Source organism: Arachis ipaensis, chromosome B06 (genome assembly GCF_000816755.2).
Source record: "Arachis ipaensis cultivar K30076 chromosome B06, Araip1.1, whole genome shotgun sequence".
NCBI classification, from domain to species: Eukaryota; Viridiplantae; Streptophyta; class Magnoliopsida; order Fabales; family Fabaceae; genus Arachis; species Arachis ipaensis.
The window spans coordinates 133,283,905-133,303,188 of NC_029790.2; the positions used below are offsets into that span (position 1 = coordinate 133,283,905).

The 19,284-nt window shown below is 35.4% G+C and overlaps 3 protein-coding genes across 4 annotated transcripts in view; all 3 read left to right on the forward strand.

The window, feature by feature from the left end:
* LOC107605503 (glycine dehydrogenase (decarboxylating), mitochondrial) lies at nt 1,991-9,221 on the forward strand. 2 transcript variants are annotated; one of them, XM_016307395.2, is made up of 16 exons: nt 1,991-2,651; nt 3,133-3,695; nt 4,044-4,286; nt 4,368-4,445; nt 4,552-4,652; nt 4,736-4,931; nt 5,058-5,183; nt 5,490-5,675; nt 5,792-5,905; nt 6,332-6,484; nt 6,863-7,051; nt 7,156-7,233; nt 7,321-7,446; nt 7,550-7,648; nt 8,019-8,136; nt 8,882-9,221. In XM_016307395.2, exons 1-16 carry the CDS (start codon nt 1,991-1,993, stop codon nt 8,974-8,976), a joined length of 3,126 nt encoding a protein of 1,041 aa, XP_016162881.1. In that variant the 3' UTR covers nt 8,977-9,221. The 2 variants fall into 2 exon arrangements, with proteins under 2 accessions (XP_016162881.1, XP_020960915.1); XM_021105256.1 differs by lacking the exon at nt 1,991-2,651 and adding an exon at nt 2,860-2,881.
* On the forward strand, nt 10,881-15,522 carry LOC107605505. Its single transcript, XM_016307397.2, has 8 exons — nt 10,881-11,157; nt 11,548-11,648; nt 12,249-12,342; nt 12,464-12,552; nt 12,651-12,821; nt 13,950-14,060; nt 14,822-14,888; nt 14,978-15,522. The coding sequence occupies exons 1-8, from the start codon at nt 10,893-10,895 to the stop codon at nt 15,256-15,258; spliced, it is 1,179 nt and encodes a 392-aa protein (XP_016162883.1). The 5' UTR covers nt 10,881-10,892; the 3' UTR covers nt 15,259-15,522.
* The window catches only part of LOC107605507, a 4,534-nt gene continuing 2,848 nt past the window's right edge, over nt 17,599-19,284 (forward strand). Inside the window, exon 1 of the mRNA XM_016307402.2 lies at nt 17,599-17,814. The gene's annotated coding sequence lies outside the window, so the exon portion shown is untranslated. The remainder of the gene's footprint in view (nt 17,815-19,284) is intronic.

Here is a 19,284-nt window from a genome sequence, read left to right on the forward strand (position 1 = left end):
TCATAAAAAAAAAATCTTTTTTAGTCAGATTTTTTTTCCCCTAAAAAAAATCCTCTTATACTATTAATGTGGATTCAAAGGTAGAGGAAGCCAGGGGGAACAAAAATCTTTGACTCGTACAACTTCAGAATCTAGATTGCATTTGTCAGTCAGCATTAAACACAATAGCCACCACAATTATCTCATTTACTAATCCAGTGTGTGCTGCGCAAATACCTCAAAAATTAAAAAAAAAAATAAAATTAGTAGAATAGCCTAAGTATACTCTAATCAAAATCTCACGTTGTTTTTGATTGTGACGGTTACTTGGTTACTTTCTAGCGTGTGATTACATACACCATTCACTTGGATCTAAGTGAGTCACATTATTTTTCATGCCCTAAAAACACCAACCCCAAGTACCCGTTTGTTTCTTTCTGCCAAATTACACACTCAAGATAAGCCAATTGTGAAAGAGATTCTGCCAGCAACTTCACTCACTAAAAAATACAAAATAAAATAGAGAAAGAAAAAAGGGAAAAGAGAATTGAAGTTCTATTAATTCCCCAAAATCTAACACCCTTTTAATGTCTTCCATTGAAACTCAATCCTTAAAGATTGAATGCCTTCCATACATTTTGTTTGAGTTCCACGGTTTGTGGTGGTGTTTTGTAAATACATGAGACAGTGATAACTTTGGAATGTGTCCTTTTCCTTCATTGGTGGGCGCACAGTCACCAACCACCTACCATCTCCACCAGATCTTGAATCTACACTTTATCATCCTCACAAAATATTCAGGGTCTCATGTTTCTTTTTTTTTAATTTTCTACGTTAAATTTAATTCCTTAATTAATCCATCCTTTCATCTTACTTTATGTCAAACTCTTTACTAGTTACAAGTAAAATATGAGAAATTCTTCGAAACTAGTAATTTTCAGTAGTTTTAGTTATTATTTGATGAACATAAATATTAAATTATTTTTAATAAATAAATTTTATTAATTTATGTATGTAAAATTTTGATAAATATAAATACAAATTATATATTTTTTGTGTACAAAATTTTTATAAATATATGTGCAAATTATTTTTAGATAAAAATAATAATATTGATTAAATTATTATCTAACAATTTTTAATTAAGAGTAAAATATCGTTTTTGTCCCCAACATTTGGGGTAAATTCTATTTATGTCTCTAACGTTTAAATCGTCCTATTTGTATCCCTAACATTTGTAAAAGTGATTCAATGTTATCCTGGCATCAATTACACATCATGAGATCTCTTCTTGAAGTTAGAATACAAATATCTGGGATACAATCGATGATTTACTCCGAAAAATAGTTCATCAAATGTTGAAACTAATTCCTACAACATTTACATAATTCACTCTTATAAGGATATAATTGAATCTAAACACAAATAGTGAGTATAATATTAAAATCGAACACATCCAAGTGAGACTTAATTGAGAATGAATGTATCCAAGTGAGAATAATTGAAAAATATAATATGATTTGTTAATATAATTGATAGTAGAATAACATTGAGTCACTTTTATAAACGTTAAGGATACAAATATAGCAATTTAAATGTTAGGGACACAAATAGGACTTATCCCAAATGTTGAGGATAAAAACGATATTTTACTCTTTAATTAATAACTTCACATAAAAATAACTGTATTACATTTTCACCTTAACAAAAAAAAAATTAAAAATGATAAATATCTAATTTATTATCAACTATTTTTTTATACGGACTGTTTTCACTTTTCATGCAAAAATAAATAAAAGCTAAAAGTTTTATTTTATTTAAAAAAAAAATTGATAGATTTGTAGCCAGGAACCACACTATATTATCGGGAGGTCCAATCCACCATCCTCCACTCACTTCACACACTCCAATGGAATCGTAATCGTAACATAATAATAATAAGAAGAAGAAGAAGAAGCTCAAGACAAATCTCATTTCTTTCATTGTATCGATTGAATCTCTGCATTCATTGATGGAACGTGCAAGGAGGCTCGCAAACCGCGCCATTCTGAAGCGCCTCCTCTCTCAAACAAAACAGCACCGTCACCACGAGCCTCTCTCCAACTCTTCCTCTTCTTCCCCCGTTCTCTACTCTCCGTCCAGATGCGTCTCCACCGTAACTCCCTCTGTTCTCCGCAACAGAGCATCATTCCATCATTTCTCTCAACAACAAACTCGCCGAATTTCCGTTACTGCCCTCCAGCCCAGCGACACCTTCCCACGCCGCCACAACTCCGCTACCAAAGAAGAACAGAGCAAGATGTCTCAGTCTTGCGGCTTCGACTCTCTTGATTCCCTCATCGACGCCACCGTTCCCAAATCCATTCGCCTCAACGACTTCGCCTTCTCTAAGTTCGATGCAGGATTGACGGAGGGCCAGATGATTGAGCACATGAAGGATTTGGCGTCGAAGAACAAAGTTTTCAAGTCTTTTATTGGAATGGGATATTACAACACTCATGTGCCACCTGTCATCTTGAGGAACATCATGGAGAACCCTGCTTGGTACACGCAGTACACTCCTTACCAGGCTGAGATTTCGCAGGGCCGTCTCGAGTCATTGCTTAATTTCCAGACCATGATCACTGATCTCACTGGCTTGCCTATGTCCAATGCTTCATTGCTTGATGAAGGTAACTCCGCCGATTCGGTTATTTTACTGTTTTAAAAGTTTGTTAGATCTGTTACCGACAGTTAGGAGGGAGTTAGTTAGTTAGTTAATTAATTTTGTTTGTTTTTGCTTCTGAGTCCTGGCACGATGGTACTGTATATGAGGCCACAGATTCTGTTGGTGGATTTGAATCCTGCCTATTTGCCTTGCAACTCAAGGCTGCAAATACTAGTTACAACTTACAAATGAAGGGTGAGTCTTGCTTTGTGAGGCTATGTAGTTAGTTATGAAGGGGAGTCTTGGATTTGATTGGTAGATTCAAATCTGGCATCTTTATCTTGCAGACTTATTAGGTGAGGGGTGAGAGCCTCTCCGGCCTCTTTGCCTTTTGAGCTAAGGCTGCGAATATCTATGCTCGATCGATGGGTGTTATTAGTTGGTTATGAATGTAACATGTAATCATGTATGTATAACTCTCTGTTAATTAATTAATTTTTCAATAGGAACTGCTGCTGCTGAAGCAATGTCTATGTGTAACAACATCCAGAAAGGGAAGAAGAAGACTTTTGTTATTGCAAGTAACTGTCATCCTCAAACAATTGATATATGCAAAACAAGGGCTGCTGGTTTTGATCTTGAGGTTGCCACTGTGGATCTTAAGGATATTGATTACTCAAAAGGTGATGTTTGTGGTGTGCTTGTTCAGTACCCCGGGACTGAGGGTGAGATTCTGGACTATGGGGAGTTTATCAAGAAGGCACATGCTCATGGGGTTAAGGTTGTTATGGCCAGTGATCTCTTGGCACTGACTGTGTTGAAGCCTCCTGGTGAGTTGGGGGCAGATATTGTTGTTGGCTCGGCTCAGAGGTTTGGTGTTCCGATGGGCTATGGAGGGCCTCATGCCGCTTTCTTGGCAACATCACAAGAGTACAAGAGGATGATGCCTGGGAGGATTATTGGTGTCAGTGTTGATTCTTCTGGAAAGTCGGCTTTGAGAATGGCGATGCAAACAAGGGAACAGCATATTCGGAGGGACAAGGCTACTAGCAACATTTGCACTGCTCAGGTAACTTTGCTGATTTGGTTCAACCAATTTTAGCTATATAGTTGTCCTCTGTGAAGACTTCAGAACTTATTTAGAAGTTTTAATTTGTAAATTCTAAAGTGTCTATTTCTGTTCCAGTTCAATTTTGGTTTGGAAGTTCTGTGTAATGAACCACCACCATAGTGTTACACAAATGATTTAATTATATTTCTAACATGACACACAGATATTGCACGTACTCTTATTTACCATTCAACCTGTATATTATTCAGTTATATATATTCTTTGATATCATATCATATACAATCTCTTCAAAATGCTTAAATTATTTTAATGAGGGCATATGAATGATTCTTATAACTATCATAGGCGCTGCTTGCAAATATGGCTGCTATGTTTGCTGTATATCATGGACCGGAAGGCCTTAAGACCATTGCTCAACGTGTTCATGGTCTTGCTGGTGTATTTGCCCTGGGATTGAAGAAACTTGGAGTAGAAGTTCAGGGTCTTCCCTTCTTTGACACTGTGAAGGTTAAGGTTCCCAATGCCCACGCAATCGCTGATGCTGCTGTGGAAAGTGAAATAAACTTGCGAGTTGTAGATGGAAAAACTGTAAGTGTTTATTTTTGTTGCAACTCAAATCAATTAATATCATTTGTTTGTCTTTGGATTATTGAGCTTGGTTGCTTTCAGATAACCGTTGCTTTTGATGAAACAACCTCATTGGAGGATGTTGATACACTTTTCAAAGTCTTTGCTGGTGGCAAGCCAGTAAGTATGATTAATATATAATATGATGTATCCTTTTTATAACTATCAATTGTATCATTAATCTTGAATTATTGTAAGTCCCTCTAAAATGTTTGTTCATACACAGGTTTCCTTCACAGCTGCTTCTCTTGCGCCAGAAGTCGAGTCTGCGATTCCTTCTGGATTAACTAGGGAGAGCCCTTATCTGACGCACCCTATCTTCAACACGTAATCCCTTCATATGGAATTTGAATATAATTCCTCTGGTTACATTTTTAGAAACTTACCTCAACTTTATTTTGTTCTAATAGGTACCACACTGAGCATGAGTTACTCAGGTACATTCATAGGTTACAATCCAAGGATCTCTCATTATGCCACAGCATGATTCCACTTGGATCTTGTACTATGAAGTTGAATGCAACAACTGAGATGATGCCAGTAACATGGCCCAGCTTCACTGATATTCACCCTTTTGCACCAACTGAACAGGCTCAAGGTTATCAGGTAGCTAGTTAGATGTTCAAATGGTTCTTTTTAGATTCTTATAAATGATCTTTGGCCTGAAAATATGGGAGAGAAGGGATTTTTTTATTTTATTTTCTGTGTCTAAACAATAAAATTTGGTGTCAGGAAATGTTCGACAATTTGGGTGACTTGCTGTGTACCATCACCGGGTTTGACTCCTTCTCTTTGCAACCAAATGCTGGAGCTGCAGGAGAGTATGCTGGGCTGATGGTTATTCGAGCATATCATTTGGTATGATGACTTGGCTCATTTTAAATATGTCTGCTTAACTTTTATGGAAAATATTTGCTATTGGAAAGGATTTTTTATCAATTTATGAGTTAATTTATGACTCTTCTGATTTACTTACATTCCAAAGCAGTATTTGACATTTTTATTTAACATTGTACTTGTTCATTTCATCCGATAATTGATAACCTTCAGTTGTGCTATTGTCTCTTGCTATATATTTATAAAAGATCAATTTTTTGTTTTTTAATGTTGCTTAAATAAATTCCTGCAATGGTTCTTAATTATTTTGGAAATTGGAAACTGCAGGCAAGAGGAGACCACCACCGCAATGTTTGCATTATACCTGTCTCGGCACATGGTACAAATCCTGCCAGTGCTGCCATGTGTGGCATGAAAATTGTTTCTGTGGGAACCGATGCCAAGGGTAATATTAACATTGCAGAGTTGAGGAAGGCCGCTGAAACTCACAAGGACAACTTATCAGCACTTATGGTAAAATTTGCTTCCTATAGATTGATACTTGTATATTCTAGTTATATCGGCAAATTGACATTATTGTCAAACTTTGAGCCTTTTTTACACTAAGTTTGGTTATGATTTGATTGTAGGTAACATATCCCTCAACCCATGGTGTTTATGAAGAGGGTATAGATGAGATTTGCAAGATTATTCATGATAATGGAGGCCAAGTATACATGGATGGTGCCAATATGAATGCACAGGTTTGTTTTTATATGCATATTTTACCTTCATGTACGTTTGTGTAACATGAAACCAGTTTCTCTCCTTTTTTTCTGGTCTATCCAAATTGTGAGTTATGTTAATTCAAAATCTTAACCCCTATAGTGTTCTAAAACTTGACAGTATACAACTTATGTAATTGTAGCCCCGTTCTGAATACAAATTGTTTCTTGAACGCCAAGTCTTGGTTGACACCAGATACCAAGTGGGAAAAAGAATGTATTGTGTAAGAAGATAGATAATCTTGTAATGATGGGTCCTGCATGACTTTTGTGAGTGTGGTGTCTAGTGTCTGAAAAATGGGTTCAAATAACAAGGCTCGTCTACATATCATGTTGATCGAAAAGGAAACAATTTGCGCAGTCGTGCCTAACTTTGAATGATGTTTGTAATGTTTGTATTTGCAGGTGGGTCTTACAAGCCCTGGTTGGATTGGAGCAGATGTTTGCCATCTCAATCTCCATAAGACATTTTGCATCCCTCATGGAGGAGGTGGCCCTGGTATGGGTCCAATTGGTGTAAAGAAACACTTGGCACCATTTTTACCTTCACACCCTGTGGTAAGCCCTTTTTATTTGGTTATGATGAAATTTTGTGTAATATACATGCATGATTTTAGTTATTTCACTAAAAGCACATGATTTTAACTTTTAATAGAGTCCTTAGTTTTTCTTCCACCAAACTGGATGACATTGTTACTCCTTGTATATGATCTAATAGATATAAAACCCTTTATATGCATCTAAGCAGCTACTTAAAACTATTTATGTACCTCTTCCTAACAGCTCATGATTTTAGAAGAGATGGTTTTTATGAATTATTGAACTGAGATCCTTTTATTTTTTTTTTTTTTATTTTAGGATAAACCATTTTTTTAAGTTGATGTTAATAAAATCTTTGGTCTTCTTTGTATTTAATTATCTGATATCATAATGAAGGTACCCACTGGTGGAATTCCCGCCCCAGAGAACTCTCAACCTCTTGGTACCATCTCTGCTGCACCTTGGGGCTCAGCACTCATATTGCCAATCTCCTACACTTACATTGCCATGATGGGTTCGAAAGGACTCACCGATGCATCAAAGATAGCCATTTTGAATGCGAACTACATGGCGAAACGATTGGAGGTTTGTGCTTTCTTATAGATAATTTGTGCTGCTTTTCCCTATGACTTTTTATTCTTCTTATGAGTTGTTAAAACTTGTTTTCACATATACTTTGATGTACACAGAATCATTACCCTGTTCTTTTCCGTGGAGTCAATGGAACTGTTGCTCATGAATTCATCATTGACTTAAGAGGCTTTAAGGTAGGATCACTTGATAACTTGAAGTTGCTTTTCTCAATTAGCCAGAACTCTTCATGTCTGATTCTCTGTATGCGATTTCAATTTTAGAACACTGCTGGAATAGAGCCTGAAGACGTTGCAAAGCGCCTCATGGACTATGGCTTTCATGGACCAACAATGTCATGGCCTGTACCTGGCACACTCATGATTGAACCCACTGAAAGTGAAAGCAAGGTAGACCTTTCTGAAAAAAACCTCTATTTTTAATTATGTCCACTTTTCCTTGAAGTTTCTTTGTTGTGATGTCTTTTTCTTATTCAACTAATTTTCATTGCAGGCTGAGTTAGACAGGTTCTGTGATGCTCTTATTTCCATCAGAGAAGAAATTGCTGAGATAGAGAAAGGAAAAGCTGACATTAACAACAATGTGCTCAAGGTAAAAAACCTTTTGTTCTCTCAACTCTGATAATATTAATGAGAAGAAAAATACTTCTTTAGATTGCATCTCATATTGGCAAAAATGGGGGTAAAATTTCGTTGATAAACTCTGTTTGATTTTACATACGGAGCCTATTCATGAAAATGAATCCCTCATTTTTTACCAACATAGCAAACAAACCCAACATGGGTGGAAATTTTCACGGATGAGTTTCAACTTTCAAGTGAAACACATCAAACTCCTCCATTGAAAATTTTCACCCTTCCCAAACCCATGAAGAGTGATTATTTATACTTGTCTAGATATTATGTTTACAATTTCAACCTAATTCATGCACTTTTGAGTGATTATCTTAAATATTTTGCAGGGAGCTCCTCATCCACCATCATTGCTCATGGGAGATGCATGGACCAAACCATACTCCAGGGAATATGCAGCCTTCCCAGCTCCCTGGCTCCGCGTCGCAAAGTTCTGGCCTACAACAGGTAACTATACGATTGTTCACTTGTCTCTATTGTAAGATATACTAAGCATCAATGCTACATCATCAAAGAATTGGTCAGAATAATGAAAAAAAAAGGTAGGACAGTTCTATTACTTTTCTAAGGATCAACAAACATGAGTGTTACCCTGCAATAATTTATAGTTGTAACTTCACTGCAGGTAACTCTTGTGTGTTCCTTAAGAACATTTAGGCAGTGTTTGGTTGTTGTCTCAAAAAAATAGAGACATAGACACAAAGACACAAATACACATGAACACAAAGATACACAAATTTTATAACATGTTTGGTGATAATACACAAGACACATGTATTTAATTCAAAAGTCCATTTTATCCCCAAACTAAAACAACTCAAGTGTTAAAGATAAAGGACAATGGTTGGAATTTTAAAAAATAATTAGGGATAGAATTGGAAAAATCTGTGTCTCATGGGTTGTGTTTTAGTGTCACGGCTTGAAAGAGATACACTAAATACATGTCTTTTATGTGCATCTATGTGTAACCGTGTCTTTTAAAATTTTATGTCTCAGCAAACAAACGGTGTACACGTACCACCGTGTCCATGTCTCTCGTGTCCATGTCTCTGATGGACATGGACATTAACCAAACGGAGCCTTAATGCATGCTCTAGAAATATCCATAACCAGTCATTTTAATTTCCATAATTTTCTCTCTCTCCAATAGATATAGACTAATGAATTCAAAACTATGGTTGGTTGTTATCAGGGCGTGTTGATAATGTGTATGGCGACCGCAACCTCATCTGCACCCTTCTGCCGGCAGCACAGGTCGCCGAAGAACAAGCTGCTGCAACCGCATAGTCCCTCATTCCTTTCATCAAGCATTTTCATCATTTCTAGTTGTACATAAACTCCTCCTCCTATTTATACAGTCATTGCAGCTGCTGACTTTTGCTTCTGAATATGATAATGATGATAATCCAATGCTCTTAAGTTTCATACAACCACAACACATATCTGCTCTTTCCCCTCTCCATCTTAATAAACTAGAGGGAAAGTTCACCCAAAAAAAAAAAAGGAAAAAATTTAGAATATTGGTCAGGTAGTAGAATTAAGTGCTATTAAAGTTACATATTCGTATGCATGTAAAATCAGTAAATCATAGGTTTGAATAAACTCGTTAGTCTCAGCTAGTGTATTCATAGGCATCAATGTGCATATGAATCCGCTTTTTATTTATTAACTATGTATAACAATAATAAATATGAGATTAGTTAAGATTACAAGTACTTTATGCTTTAAGTTTAACTATTTATCAAATCCCTTCCAATTTCTCGTTATATACTGTAGAGTGTAGAATACCTACATGAAGCAAGATGGAAATCCATTTTAACTGTAAGGTGAAAATCATTATTAGATGGAAGGATAAATAAGCCTTAAAATTTTACCTATGAATACTTGTTTTATATTACAAAAACATAAATACTTTCAGCAACTATTCAAAACACGTAATTTTATCAAAAGAAAAGAAAAAGTTGAGACAATACAATGGAATTTAAAAGCATGCTAATTGAAGTTCAAATTAGTAATTTGATTTGTACATTACAATCCTAAATTTTACTGTTTCAAGTTGATTACAAATCCTTAGTGGTAGAACTAATAGATCTGCCAAGTGTTTTGCCATGAATTTCTACGTCTTTAGATTAAAAATAAATACTAAATAAATTCTCGAAAAGATTTTATGGAAGACTTATTAGTTCTTGAGGAGGGAAAAATTATCAAGTCTGTCTTGAAGAATTATAAAATTTACAGGTTCTTGAAAAAATATGAATGTTAAACACTTTATCCTTTTGTTAATTTTTTATCGAGTAAAGTATATTTTTTATCTTTAAAATTTGACAAAAATTTTAAAAATATCCCTAAGTTTTATTTTGTTTTAACTTTGTTTCAAAAATTTTCGATGTGCATCAAATATATCCTCAACGGCTAAATTTTTTCAAAAAATTTAAGACCAATCTAACAATAATGCATAAAAATTATACTTGATTTGTTTATGTTAAAAATTATTCTTATGAAATTGTTGTTAAATTGGTATTAAATTTTTTGAAAAATTAGCATCAGGAATATATTTGATACAAATAAAAATTTTTTAAAAAAAATTAAAACAAAATAAAATTTATCAATATTTTTAAAATTTTTATCAAATTTCAAGACAAGAAATATACTTTGTCTTTTTTCATCTCATTAACATACAAGTTCAGCATTACAAATTTTAGTGATTTAGTACTTTTTTTTCAAAAATCTTTTCAAAGACTTAGAGATCTTTCTACCATATTAAGTACAAACCATGTTAGGCAAATTCTAATATGAAACCATTCTAGTAAAACATGAAACACGCAATAGTGTATGACCAAGTTGGGTTACCAGCTCATAATATATTTTCTTCAGGCTATTCTTCGCTGGTAATCAAATTTTCACCAATAATTCCAATATCATTTTTGTAAAAACTGATTTATTTTTAAAATAAATAAACATCTAAATGAATGAACCCTATTCAATTTTGGGATTTTTGGCTACTTTGGTATGTCTGTTAATAGAATATTTGGACTTAATTGAAATGCAATTTAAAAAAAAAAACTTTAGAAAAATATTATTTGATCAGTTTTGTCTCCCTTAAACTATGGCGTTTTAGTTTTTTCACCTAAAAAAATAAAAAATCAAATAAGAAATTCAACTAACCCAAAATCACTGAACTAAAATCACTGAACTGATACGTGATGATGCAGCAGCATTACCCCATCCTCTCAAACCCTAGCAGCCACCTTCATCCCATTCCTCTCCGTTGGCCAGAAGTTCGGCCGGCATCGTCACAGCCGACGTCGTTCACCAAGCCCGCGTCATTCACCTCTCACCTCGCCACTGTCTTTCACCGAGCTCACGTCGCTTCCACTTCTCTCTTCGCCGTCGCTCACCTCGCCGGCTCGCCTCTCCGGCCTCTGCTTACCTCGCCGTCCCTCACCTTCCTCCCTCGTCATCTCTCTGGTAAGCATTTCTCCCGCTGTGATTTCTGTGATTTTCATTTACCTTGAAGTATTTATTAATTATTATAGCATTGTTGTGATATCTGTGATTTTATATTTCTGTGATTTTCCGTGATTTCTGTGATTTTATATTAGTTGTTGTATATGTCCTAATGATGAAAATTCTTGCTTGTGATTATGCCTCATATATGTGCCTCTGGTTTAATTGAAGCTATAGTATTTGCTTTAATCAATCAATTCTGCACTGTTATCCAACTAATTACTAATTCATGCACAGTGGCTGAAGGGAAATTGGAATTGAATGGTTGAAGTTACTGTGGATTTGTAATGACAATTGAGGATTATTTTTTTATTTCAAATTTTTCTGTTTTTTTTTTTTTTTTTTCTTTAGCTTTTAAAATAGGCGGATATCTCTGGAGACCCCGATCCCCGATCCCCGATGCCCGATGCGGGGATGGGGCGGGGGCGGACTATGGGCTGCGTTTGTTTACAGTGAGACACTGAGACACAAAATCGTGTTTGACAGAGGAGACATGGACAGAGACAATTTGTCCAGAGACACTGAATTAGTGTATTTTGTGTCCATCCTGATAGGAAGTACACAGAGACACTAACAAGGGACACAACTTATTTTTTATTTTTTCTTTCATTATTCTTGTTAATTTTTTATAATTATATTTTTTATTATTATATTTTTCATCTCAAATTTTTTGAATGAAAAAAAATGAGAATAAATTGTATTTTCATAATTTGTTTTAGTTTATCACCAAACAGAATACAAGAACACAAAATTTTGTGTCTCTATTAGTGTCTTGTCCTGTTTTCAATGTCTTGTCCTATCCCGTTCTCAGAAACAAACACAGCCATGGGGACGGGGACGGGGACGGGGACGGAGCAAGTCCCCGCCCCCATGGGACCCATTGCCATCACTAGGTTCTACGGTGCCATTTTAGCCGCTAGTTGTATTAAAAGAAAAAATAGTTGATTTGAATATTGTTCTTGTGATCCTAAACTTTGTATGACATTTGATAAATTTGCTTCGTTTTTTAATTTCCTTAAACAACCTATTCATATTGTGGTTGTACTTTACAGAAAGAGTGCATTGTAATCATGGTCCAGTGGCAAAGGCATTTCTTGCCAGTTTTTCGTCAAATTGCACACTCTGCTACCACCTCATCTCCCCAAGGTTGGTGATTTATGTTTTTAACTATTTCCTTCTTGCAAACTATGTGAAGTTGCTCATGCTTTACTCTTATTTTTTTAGGTTTTATTAAATACTTTAGAAAACCTATTTCTGTACATCGTAGGTAAGGGTCTGACGACGTTGACAGCAAGAACAATACTATTGCCCTCAATTTCAATTCGTAGCCCTGTTTATCATTCTTTCCAATCCCAGGTTTTGATTTACATTGTGACTGATCATATCACGTTATAAGCTCTCTACTTAAACTCTATTGAGAGATAGTTGGAGTTTACACGGTTCTTTTGTTTTAGGGAATTTCGGGTTCTACCTGTTTGCTTTCTAAGTCATCAGATCTGGAACAAACACCAACTTCCTCCCCGTTAGCCTTAACTTCCTTTTTGGGTAGCAAAGAAGCTCAAGACCAGAAGCAGACACCTGTTAAGAAAGAAAGAGTTCAAGCAGTAATGTCAAAAATAAAGCAGGTTTGTTTTTTTCCCTTGTGTAATTCTGTTATCTTGTATTTCTTAAGTAATTGCTCAATTTACATTATGGACATGACACAAATCTTTTGATTTCATTGGTTTTCTTTAATTTATGCTAAAGAGTACTTATCATTCAAATAGTTTAATTCCATTTCATTTTAATAAAAAAGCATGTCTATGATATCTACTTCTGCCTTTGACTCTGTTTTGAAAATGGTACTTCTTCCAAAAGCAACAACAAACGAACCCCTTTATTAAGACAACCCTATTATGAAGTAGTCTATCAGAAAATGAGAGGACTGAGAGATGCTTCTTACAAGAGAAAAAAAAAACAATAAATATGATTGAAGCGCAGGTTTCTAGTGTCTAAAAACGTCTGAGAGAGAAACTCCTATTAAAACATCAATCTTTCATCCTGAAAGGTGCTTTTAATAAAACTATTATGATTTAGACAAGGAAATTGTTCCTGCTTAACAGGTTCAGTCACTGCCATTGTGCTTATCTTGAAGTAAGATTTTCGAAGACTCCTGAACTTTTGAAATGCCTTATAACCATTGGGCACTTCATGCTTGACGATATGATACACAACTCAACTCAACTCAAATGCTTACACTAACTATGAAATGCCTTTCATGCCATTCACAATTATTGTTATATTATTATGGATAATTCAGTTTTAACAGCATAACATTTGGTGCTGCAGTGATTTTGTCAATGCCAAATTGCCAATATATCGTGAATTGCTTATGGATATCATTTTTTTCCCCTGTTAATATGGGTCATTCTGAAGTAACTGCTTAAAATACAATGTTAGCTAGTTGAGACTGCAGCATAGCAATAGTTTGAAAACTGAAAAGTATAACATGATCTGTTTCATCCTGAGACTATTGGTTGAGCATCTCTGAACGTGCCCATAGAGAATACTAGGTCACCAAGTCAAATGGTGCCTCTGCCTACTTTTTGAGAAACTTTCTGTGTTTCTTCAGTCAGCATAATTTTCTGGTCAATGAAAAGCCACCCTTGGATTGAATGCTATGGAAACATGATCATAATTTCTGGGTTTCTGTTTTTCTGTGGTCCAGTTAGCATATATGACTGATTACCTTATTTTTCAACGTGCTTTCTCAGAGTCCTAAGAAGGTCAACTTGGTTGCTGCTTTGGTTCGTGGTATGCTGGTTAAAGATGCATTGCTGCAATTGCAAGTGACAGTAAAGCGAGCTTCAAGAACTGTATATCAGGTAATAAGTGGTATTACACTGTATTTTCATTTCTGTGTGTAGACAAAACTAAGAGTATTCAATTGCTTCTTCTAGAGCACCATACAGCATCAAGGCTAGGCTGTTGATTTATCTGTCCTCATTGGTTTCTAACCAAGAGTTTGTATTTCCTTAGAACAAGTTCAGCTGTTGGTGTAGTCGGTCATTAAGCCTTGTATCTTAGCAATATATCTGCAACTCTCTAAAGTCACAGATTCATTCATTCACAAAATAGACCATAAAGATCAACTTCTTTCTTACCTTCAGATACTTTCAATGTTGTTGTGCTTTCTCTCTAGCTACCTTATGTCCTCTATCATTTTCTACATTCTTTTGGCTTTCTGGATTGTTCAATTTTTTCTCCTCCACTTCGGTCCACAATTTCAAGGGCCTTATTGTTGTTGTTGTTGAGTTGTTTCCGTGTGGCCTCAAGGTCACGGATTCATCATTCAAGCCGTGGAATTGGCTACTTATGTAATTATCATGTTAGGCTGCCTACATTACGCCCTTTTGGTGCGGCCTTTCTAGTGCTTGTCTATAGAGCTGCCTTTATTATTATTATTATTATTACGCACTGCACTTGTAGTTTGTTTCCTACATATATTTCAGCTCCCAAAATTTCATCACTTCTTCCCCTTAATATTACCATTATCTAATTCTATGGGATTGTTCCTCCTTTTCCATGATCTGTGCTGGGAAATGCAGAATTTGAAACTTATGTTTTAAAGTTATAAGCACTGCAGGGTATTACTCAAGCCCAAGGAAATGCCGTAAATAATCATGGATTGGATGCAGAGCGCCTCATTGTTGGTAACGCTTCAAATTTTGCAATTGTGTAACTTAATTTGTTTAGCCACTTTGTTTAAATCCGTGCTGATGCTGTTTCATATTTCTTGCAGCCGAAGCGTTTGTTGGAAAAGGATTATTCCGGAAGAAAGTTTCTTACCATTCCAAAGGAAGAGCCGGCATCAAAGTCAAACCGGAATGCAGGCTAACAGTTGTAGTAAGAGAAATAACCGCTGAAGAAGAGGCGAAGATTGCGAGGTTGAAGGTTCACAATTTCCGCAAGCTCACGAAGCGTGAGAAACGGCTTGTGCCGCATCAGCTTATTGTGTCCAATCCTGTTTGGGGCCGCAAAAACAAATCTAGCGATCGAAACTCGAGTGCCACTGCTGCATGAGCTTCTTAAATATTTCAGAGTTTCAAAATAGTTGTTTAATGGTTGTGGCATATTCTTGTTATCCATCTTCATGTGATAGAAATAGTTGTTGAGAAATATCCTGGCTAGTTTCACATCGAGAGTAACTCCAAATGTTAGGATATGTATGGAGAAATTTGTCTACCCCTTAATTCTAAGGTGGTTACTCCAATGAAGACATTATGAACTGTTAGATAGTTTAATATATTTGATTGAATATATTTGATTGAACTATTTAACGGTTCATAATATCATTTTCACAAAAATGCTTTTATGGAACAGCCACCTCATTTGAATAATAAAATTGTGTTTGAACAATTCCCCTCTTTTATTATTATTTCCCAATTCATCTTTCTTCTCAAAATATCCCAGGTTTTCTTTCTCTTGTCCATTCGTTTTAACCCAAAAACCAATGGCACAAAAGGTTCTTGCTTTTATTTTGAATTATTTGTAAGGGGTACTATGTAATTTTATTGAACATGAAGTAGTAAATGGCTTTTGAAATCTTGTTGGACTGTGATGATGGGTTTGCAAAAACACTTTTTGGATCTTTAAAGAAAGTAAAAACATTTTGGAATAGAGGAGTGAACTGACTGGCTATAGAAAGTTTCAAGATACATTCGGTCTTTAATTTTGTTGATTTGCATCCTGTTGCTGATAAAATACTAAAAATTAGTGTCCCAAAAGTTTCTCATTAGTTTAACAGGAAACCTAAATCCCTACCTGCCGTTACTTCCTCTCTTCTCAGATTCAGCAAAACCTAAACCCTTCCACAGATTCTCTCCACTTCTCCTATCATCACCGTCTGCCACCCTCGTCCTCCCTCACCGCCGCGCTCTCCCTTCTCAGTGCTTCCTCCTCTCACTCTGAAAGTCACCGCAGCACCGTTGTTGCGCACCTGAGAAACCTGTCCGAGAAGAACGTCGTCATCGCGTGCCTCACCCAGCCCGAGGAGAATCATCTTCATCGTCGTCCAGCAAGATCGTCATAGTTAGAATCGTGTTTGTTCGTTCTCTATCGCCGTCGGCAGCCTCTTCTCTGTTGGCCGCTCTTCTTTCCGGTAAGTCAGCCTCTGTGATTTCTTTGATTTTTATTTACCTTAAAGTATTTATTAATTATTATAGCATTGTTGTGATATCTGTGATTTTATATTTCTGTGATTTTCCATGATTTATGTGATTTTATATTAGTTGTTATCTATGTCCTAATGATGAAAATTCTTGCTTGTGATTATGCCTCATATATGTGCCTCTGATTTAATTGAAGCTATAGTATTTGCTTTAATAAATCAATTCTGCACTGTTATCCAACTAATTACTAATTCATGCACAGTGGCTGAAGGGAAATTGGAATTGAATGGTTGAAGTTATTGTGGATTTATACTGACAATTGAGAATTATTTTTTTATTTCAAATTTTTCTGTTTTTTTTTTTTTCGATTTTCTTTAGCTTTTAAAGTACGCGGATATCTCTGGAGACCCCGATTCCCGACGGATACCGATGCTTGATGCCCGATGTCCGAGACAGGGGCGGGGGGCGGACTATGGGCTGCGTTTGTTTACAGAGACACTGAGACACAAAATCGTGTTTGACAGAAGAGACATGGACAGAGACAATGTGTCCAGAGACACTAACAAGGGACACAACTTATTTTTCATTTTTCTTTTATTATTCTTGTTAATTTTTTATAATTATATTTTTTATTATTATATTTTTTATCTCAAAATTTTTGAATGAAAAAAAATGAGAATAAATTGAATTTTCATAATTTGTTTTAGTTTATCACCACACAGAATACAAGAACACAAAATTTTGTGTCTCTGTCCATTATTAGTGTCTTGTCCTGTCCTGTTCTCAATGTCTTGTCTTGTTCTGTTCTCAGAAACAAACACAGCCATGGGGACGGGGACGGAGCATGTCTCCGCCCTCATGGGACCCATTGCCATCACTAGGTTCTACGGTGCCATTTGAGCCGCTAGTTGTATTAAAAGAAAAAATAGTTGATTTGAATATTGTTCTTGTGATCCTAAACTTTGTATGACATTTGATAAATTTGCTTCGTTTTTTAATTTTCTTAAACAACCTATTTCAATGTTTTGAAAATCGGACCGGATCGGCCGGTTCAATTGGGTCAATCGAAAATCGGTCACCTAGCCAGTCCGGTCTACCTACAAAATTGCGCTGCAAAAAACCGGCAGAAAAATCGGCCGAATCGGTAGTTAACTGGCAAATCGGCCCGGTTTTAGAAAGTACCGGTTCTTCCCCCCAGCTTATGAAACGGCGTCGTTTGGCTTTAAAAAAAAAAGAAGGCTGAAGAAGTTCAACGCGTGACCAGTTTACCCTAAACCCCCAAAATCTTCGAAGAACACTCCCAGTCTCCCACTCCCAACCCTAAGTTCGAGGCTGGAGCTTCTGCAGACGACGGACAACCGACGCCGTGAATCGAAACAGACGCCGGAGCAAGTTCACTGTCGCGGGTCATTTTGTTCTCTACTTCGAGGCTCGAGCTTCTGGCCTTCAGTTCTCTGCTTCTCTTGCGGTAAGTTCTGGATTTCTGGCTTCTGTTCGTGTTGTTTTCGTTTTTTGTTCTGGGCTTCTGTTCTTCTGTTTTTTAATTTTTTAATTTTGTTTTTTATATGATTAATCAAATGTTGAATAAACTTGTTGTATGTTGAACTTGAGAATAAATTTGACGTATGTTGAATTTGAGAAGTCTGCCCTGCTCTGTTCTTCAATTTTTTTATCTTTTCAATTATGCTCTATTCAATTTTTTGTTAATTTCAATTCTGCTCTGTTGAATGCCATATGAATTGTATGAACTATGAATTGATATATTGGTTTGGATTCTGGAAACCCTATCAGAGCTGCAGCCACCTTAAAAAACTTGGCTTGTTATATTGATTCTGATTTCTGAGCTTTGTTTTGTTATACTAATTCTGATTTTTGAGTTGTTGGTTCCTGATTTTTTCTAATTCTTCTAATTCTGAGTTGTTGGTAGTACTTTGTTGGGAATGAATGTGTCAATATGCAATTGAGATATTTGTGCTCTTCAACTGGATTTATCTCTGATTTGATATTGGAAGAAGAGTTTTTAATGGATGATCTTGTTTTCAATTGAAGATAAGTGTGTGTTCAATTGTTCAAACCCATCGTTGCTCCAAACCCTATAACAGAACTTTGCTATGAACAAATGAACTTATTTTCAATGGATGTTGATTGCTTGTGTGGTTTGTTTGTTACAGAAAGTACAAAAGGCTCTTTTGCAATTTGATGTCCACTCAAAATCTGATTTTCAGTTTTTATTTTTTATTTTGAATGCTATATAGAATATTTTGGATTCTGGATTCTGTAATTCTGGATTTTTGAATGTTATATTCAATTTTGTAATATGGATTATCTTTATGATGGGAACAATGGAATACTTAATGATGATTATGATTACTAATGAGTAGTGTCTTTATTTAGTTAAAAATTTGTTTAATTTTTGAATGATATATTCAATTTTTGATTACATATTGAATTTTTTTATAATTTTACTATATATTTAATTAAATCGGTTCGATCACGGTTCAATCTCAGTTAAATTATTAAACCATTGAATCAGTCACTTGACCGGTTCAATAATCGGTCCGGTTCTCGTAGTCCAAACTTTATAGAAACGTCAAATCCTAGGCCTCTTTTTACCTTGTTAAGTACAAACTATTTTGGGCAAATTCAAATATAAAACTATTCTAGCAAAACATGAAACACTCAATAGTGTATGACCAAGTTGGGCTACCAACTCATAATACATTTTCTTCCGGCTATTTTTAGCTGGTAATCAAATAATAATCTAATATTATTTTCGTAAAAACTGATTTATTTTTAAAATAAATAAATATGTAAATGAATGAACCCTATTCAATTTTGGCTACTTTGGTAGTTTGGTATGTCTCTTAATAGAATATTTGAACTTAATTGAAATGCAATTTAAAAAAAAACTTTAAAAAAATTTTGTGTTTGTTTGTGC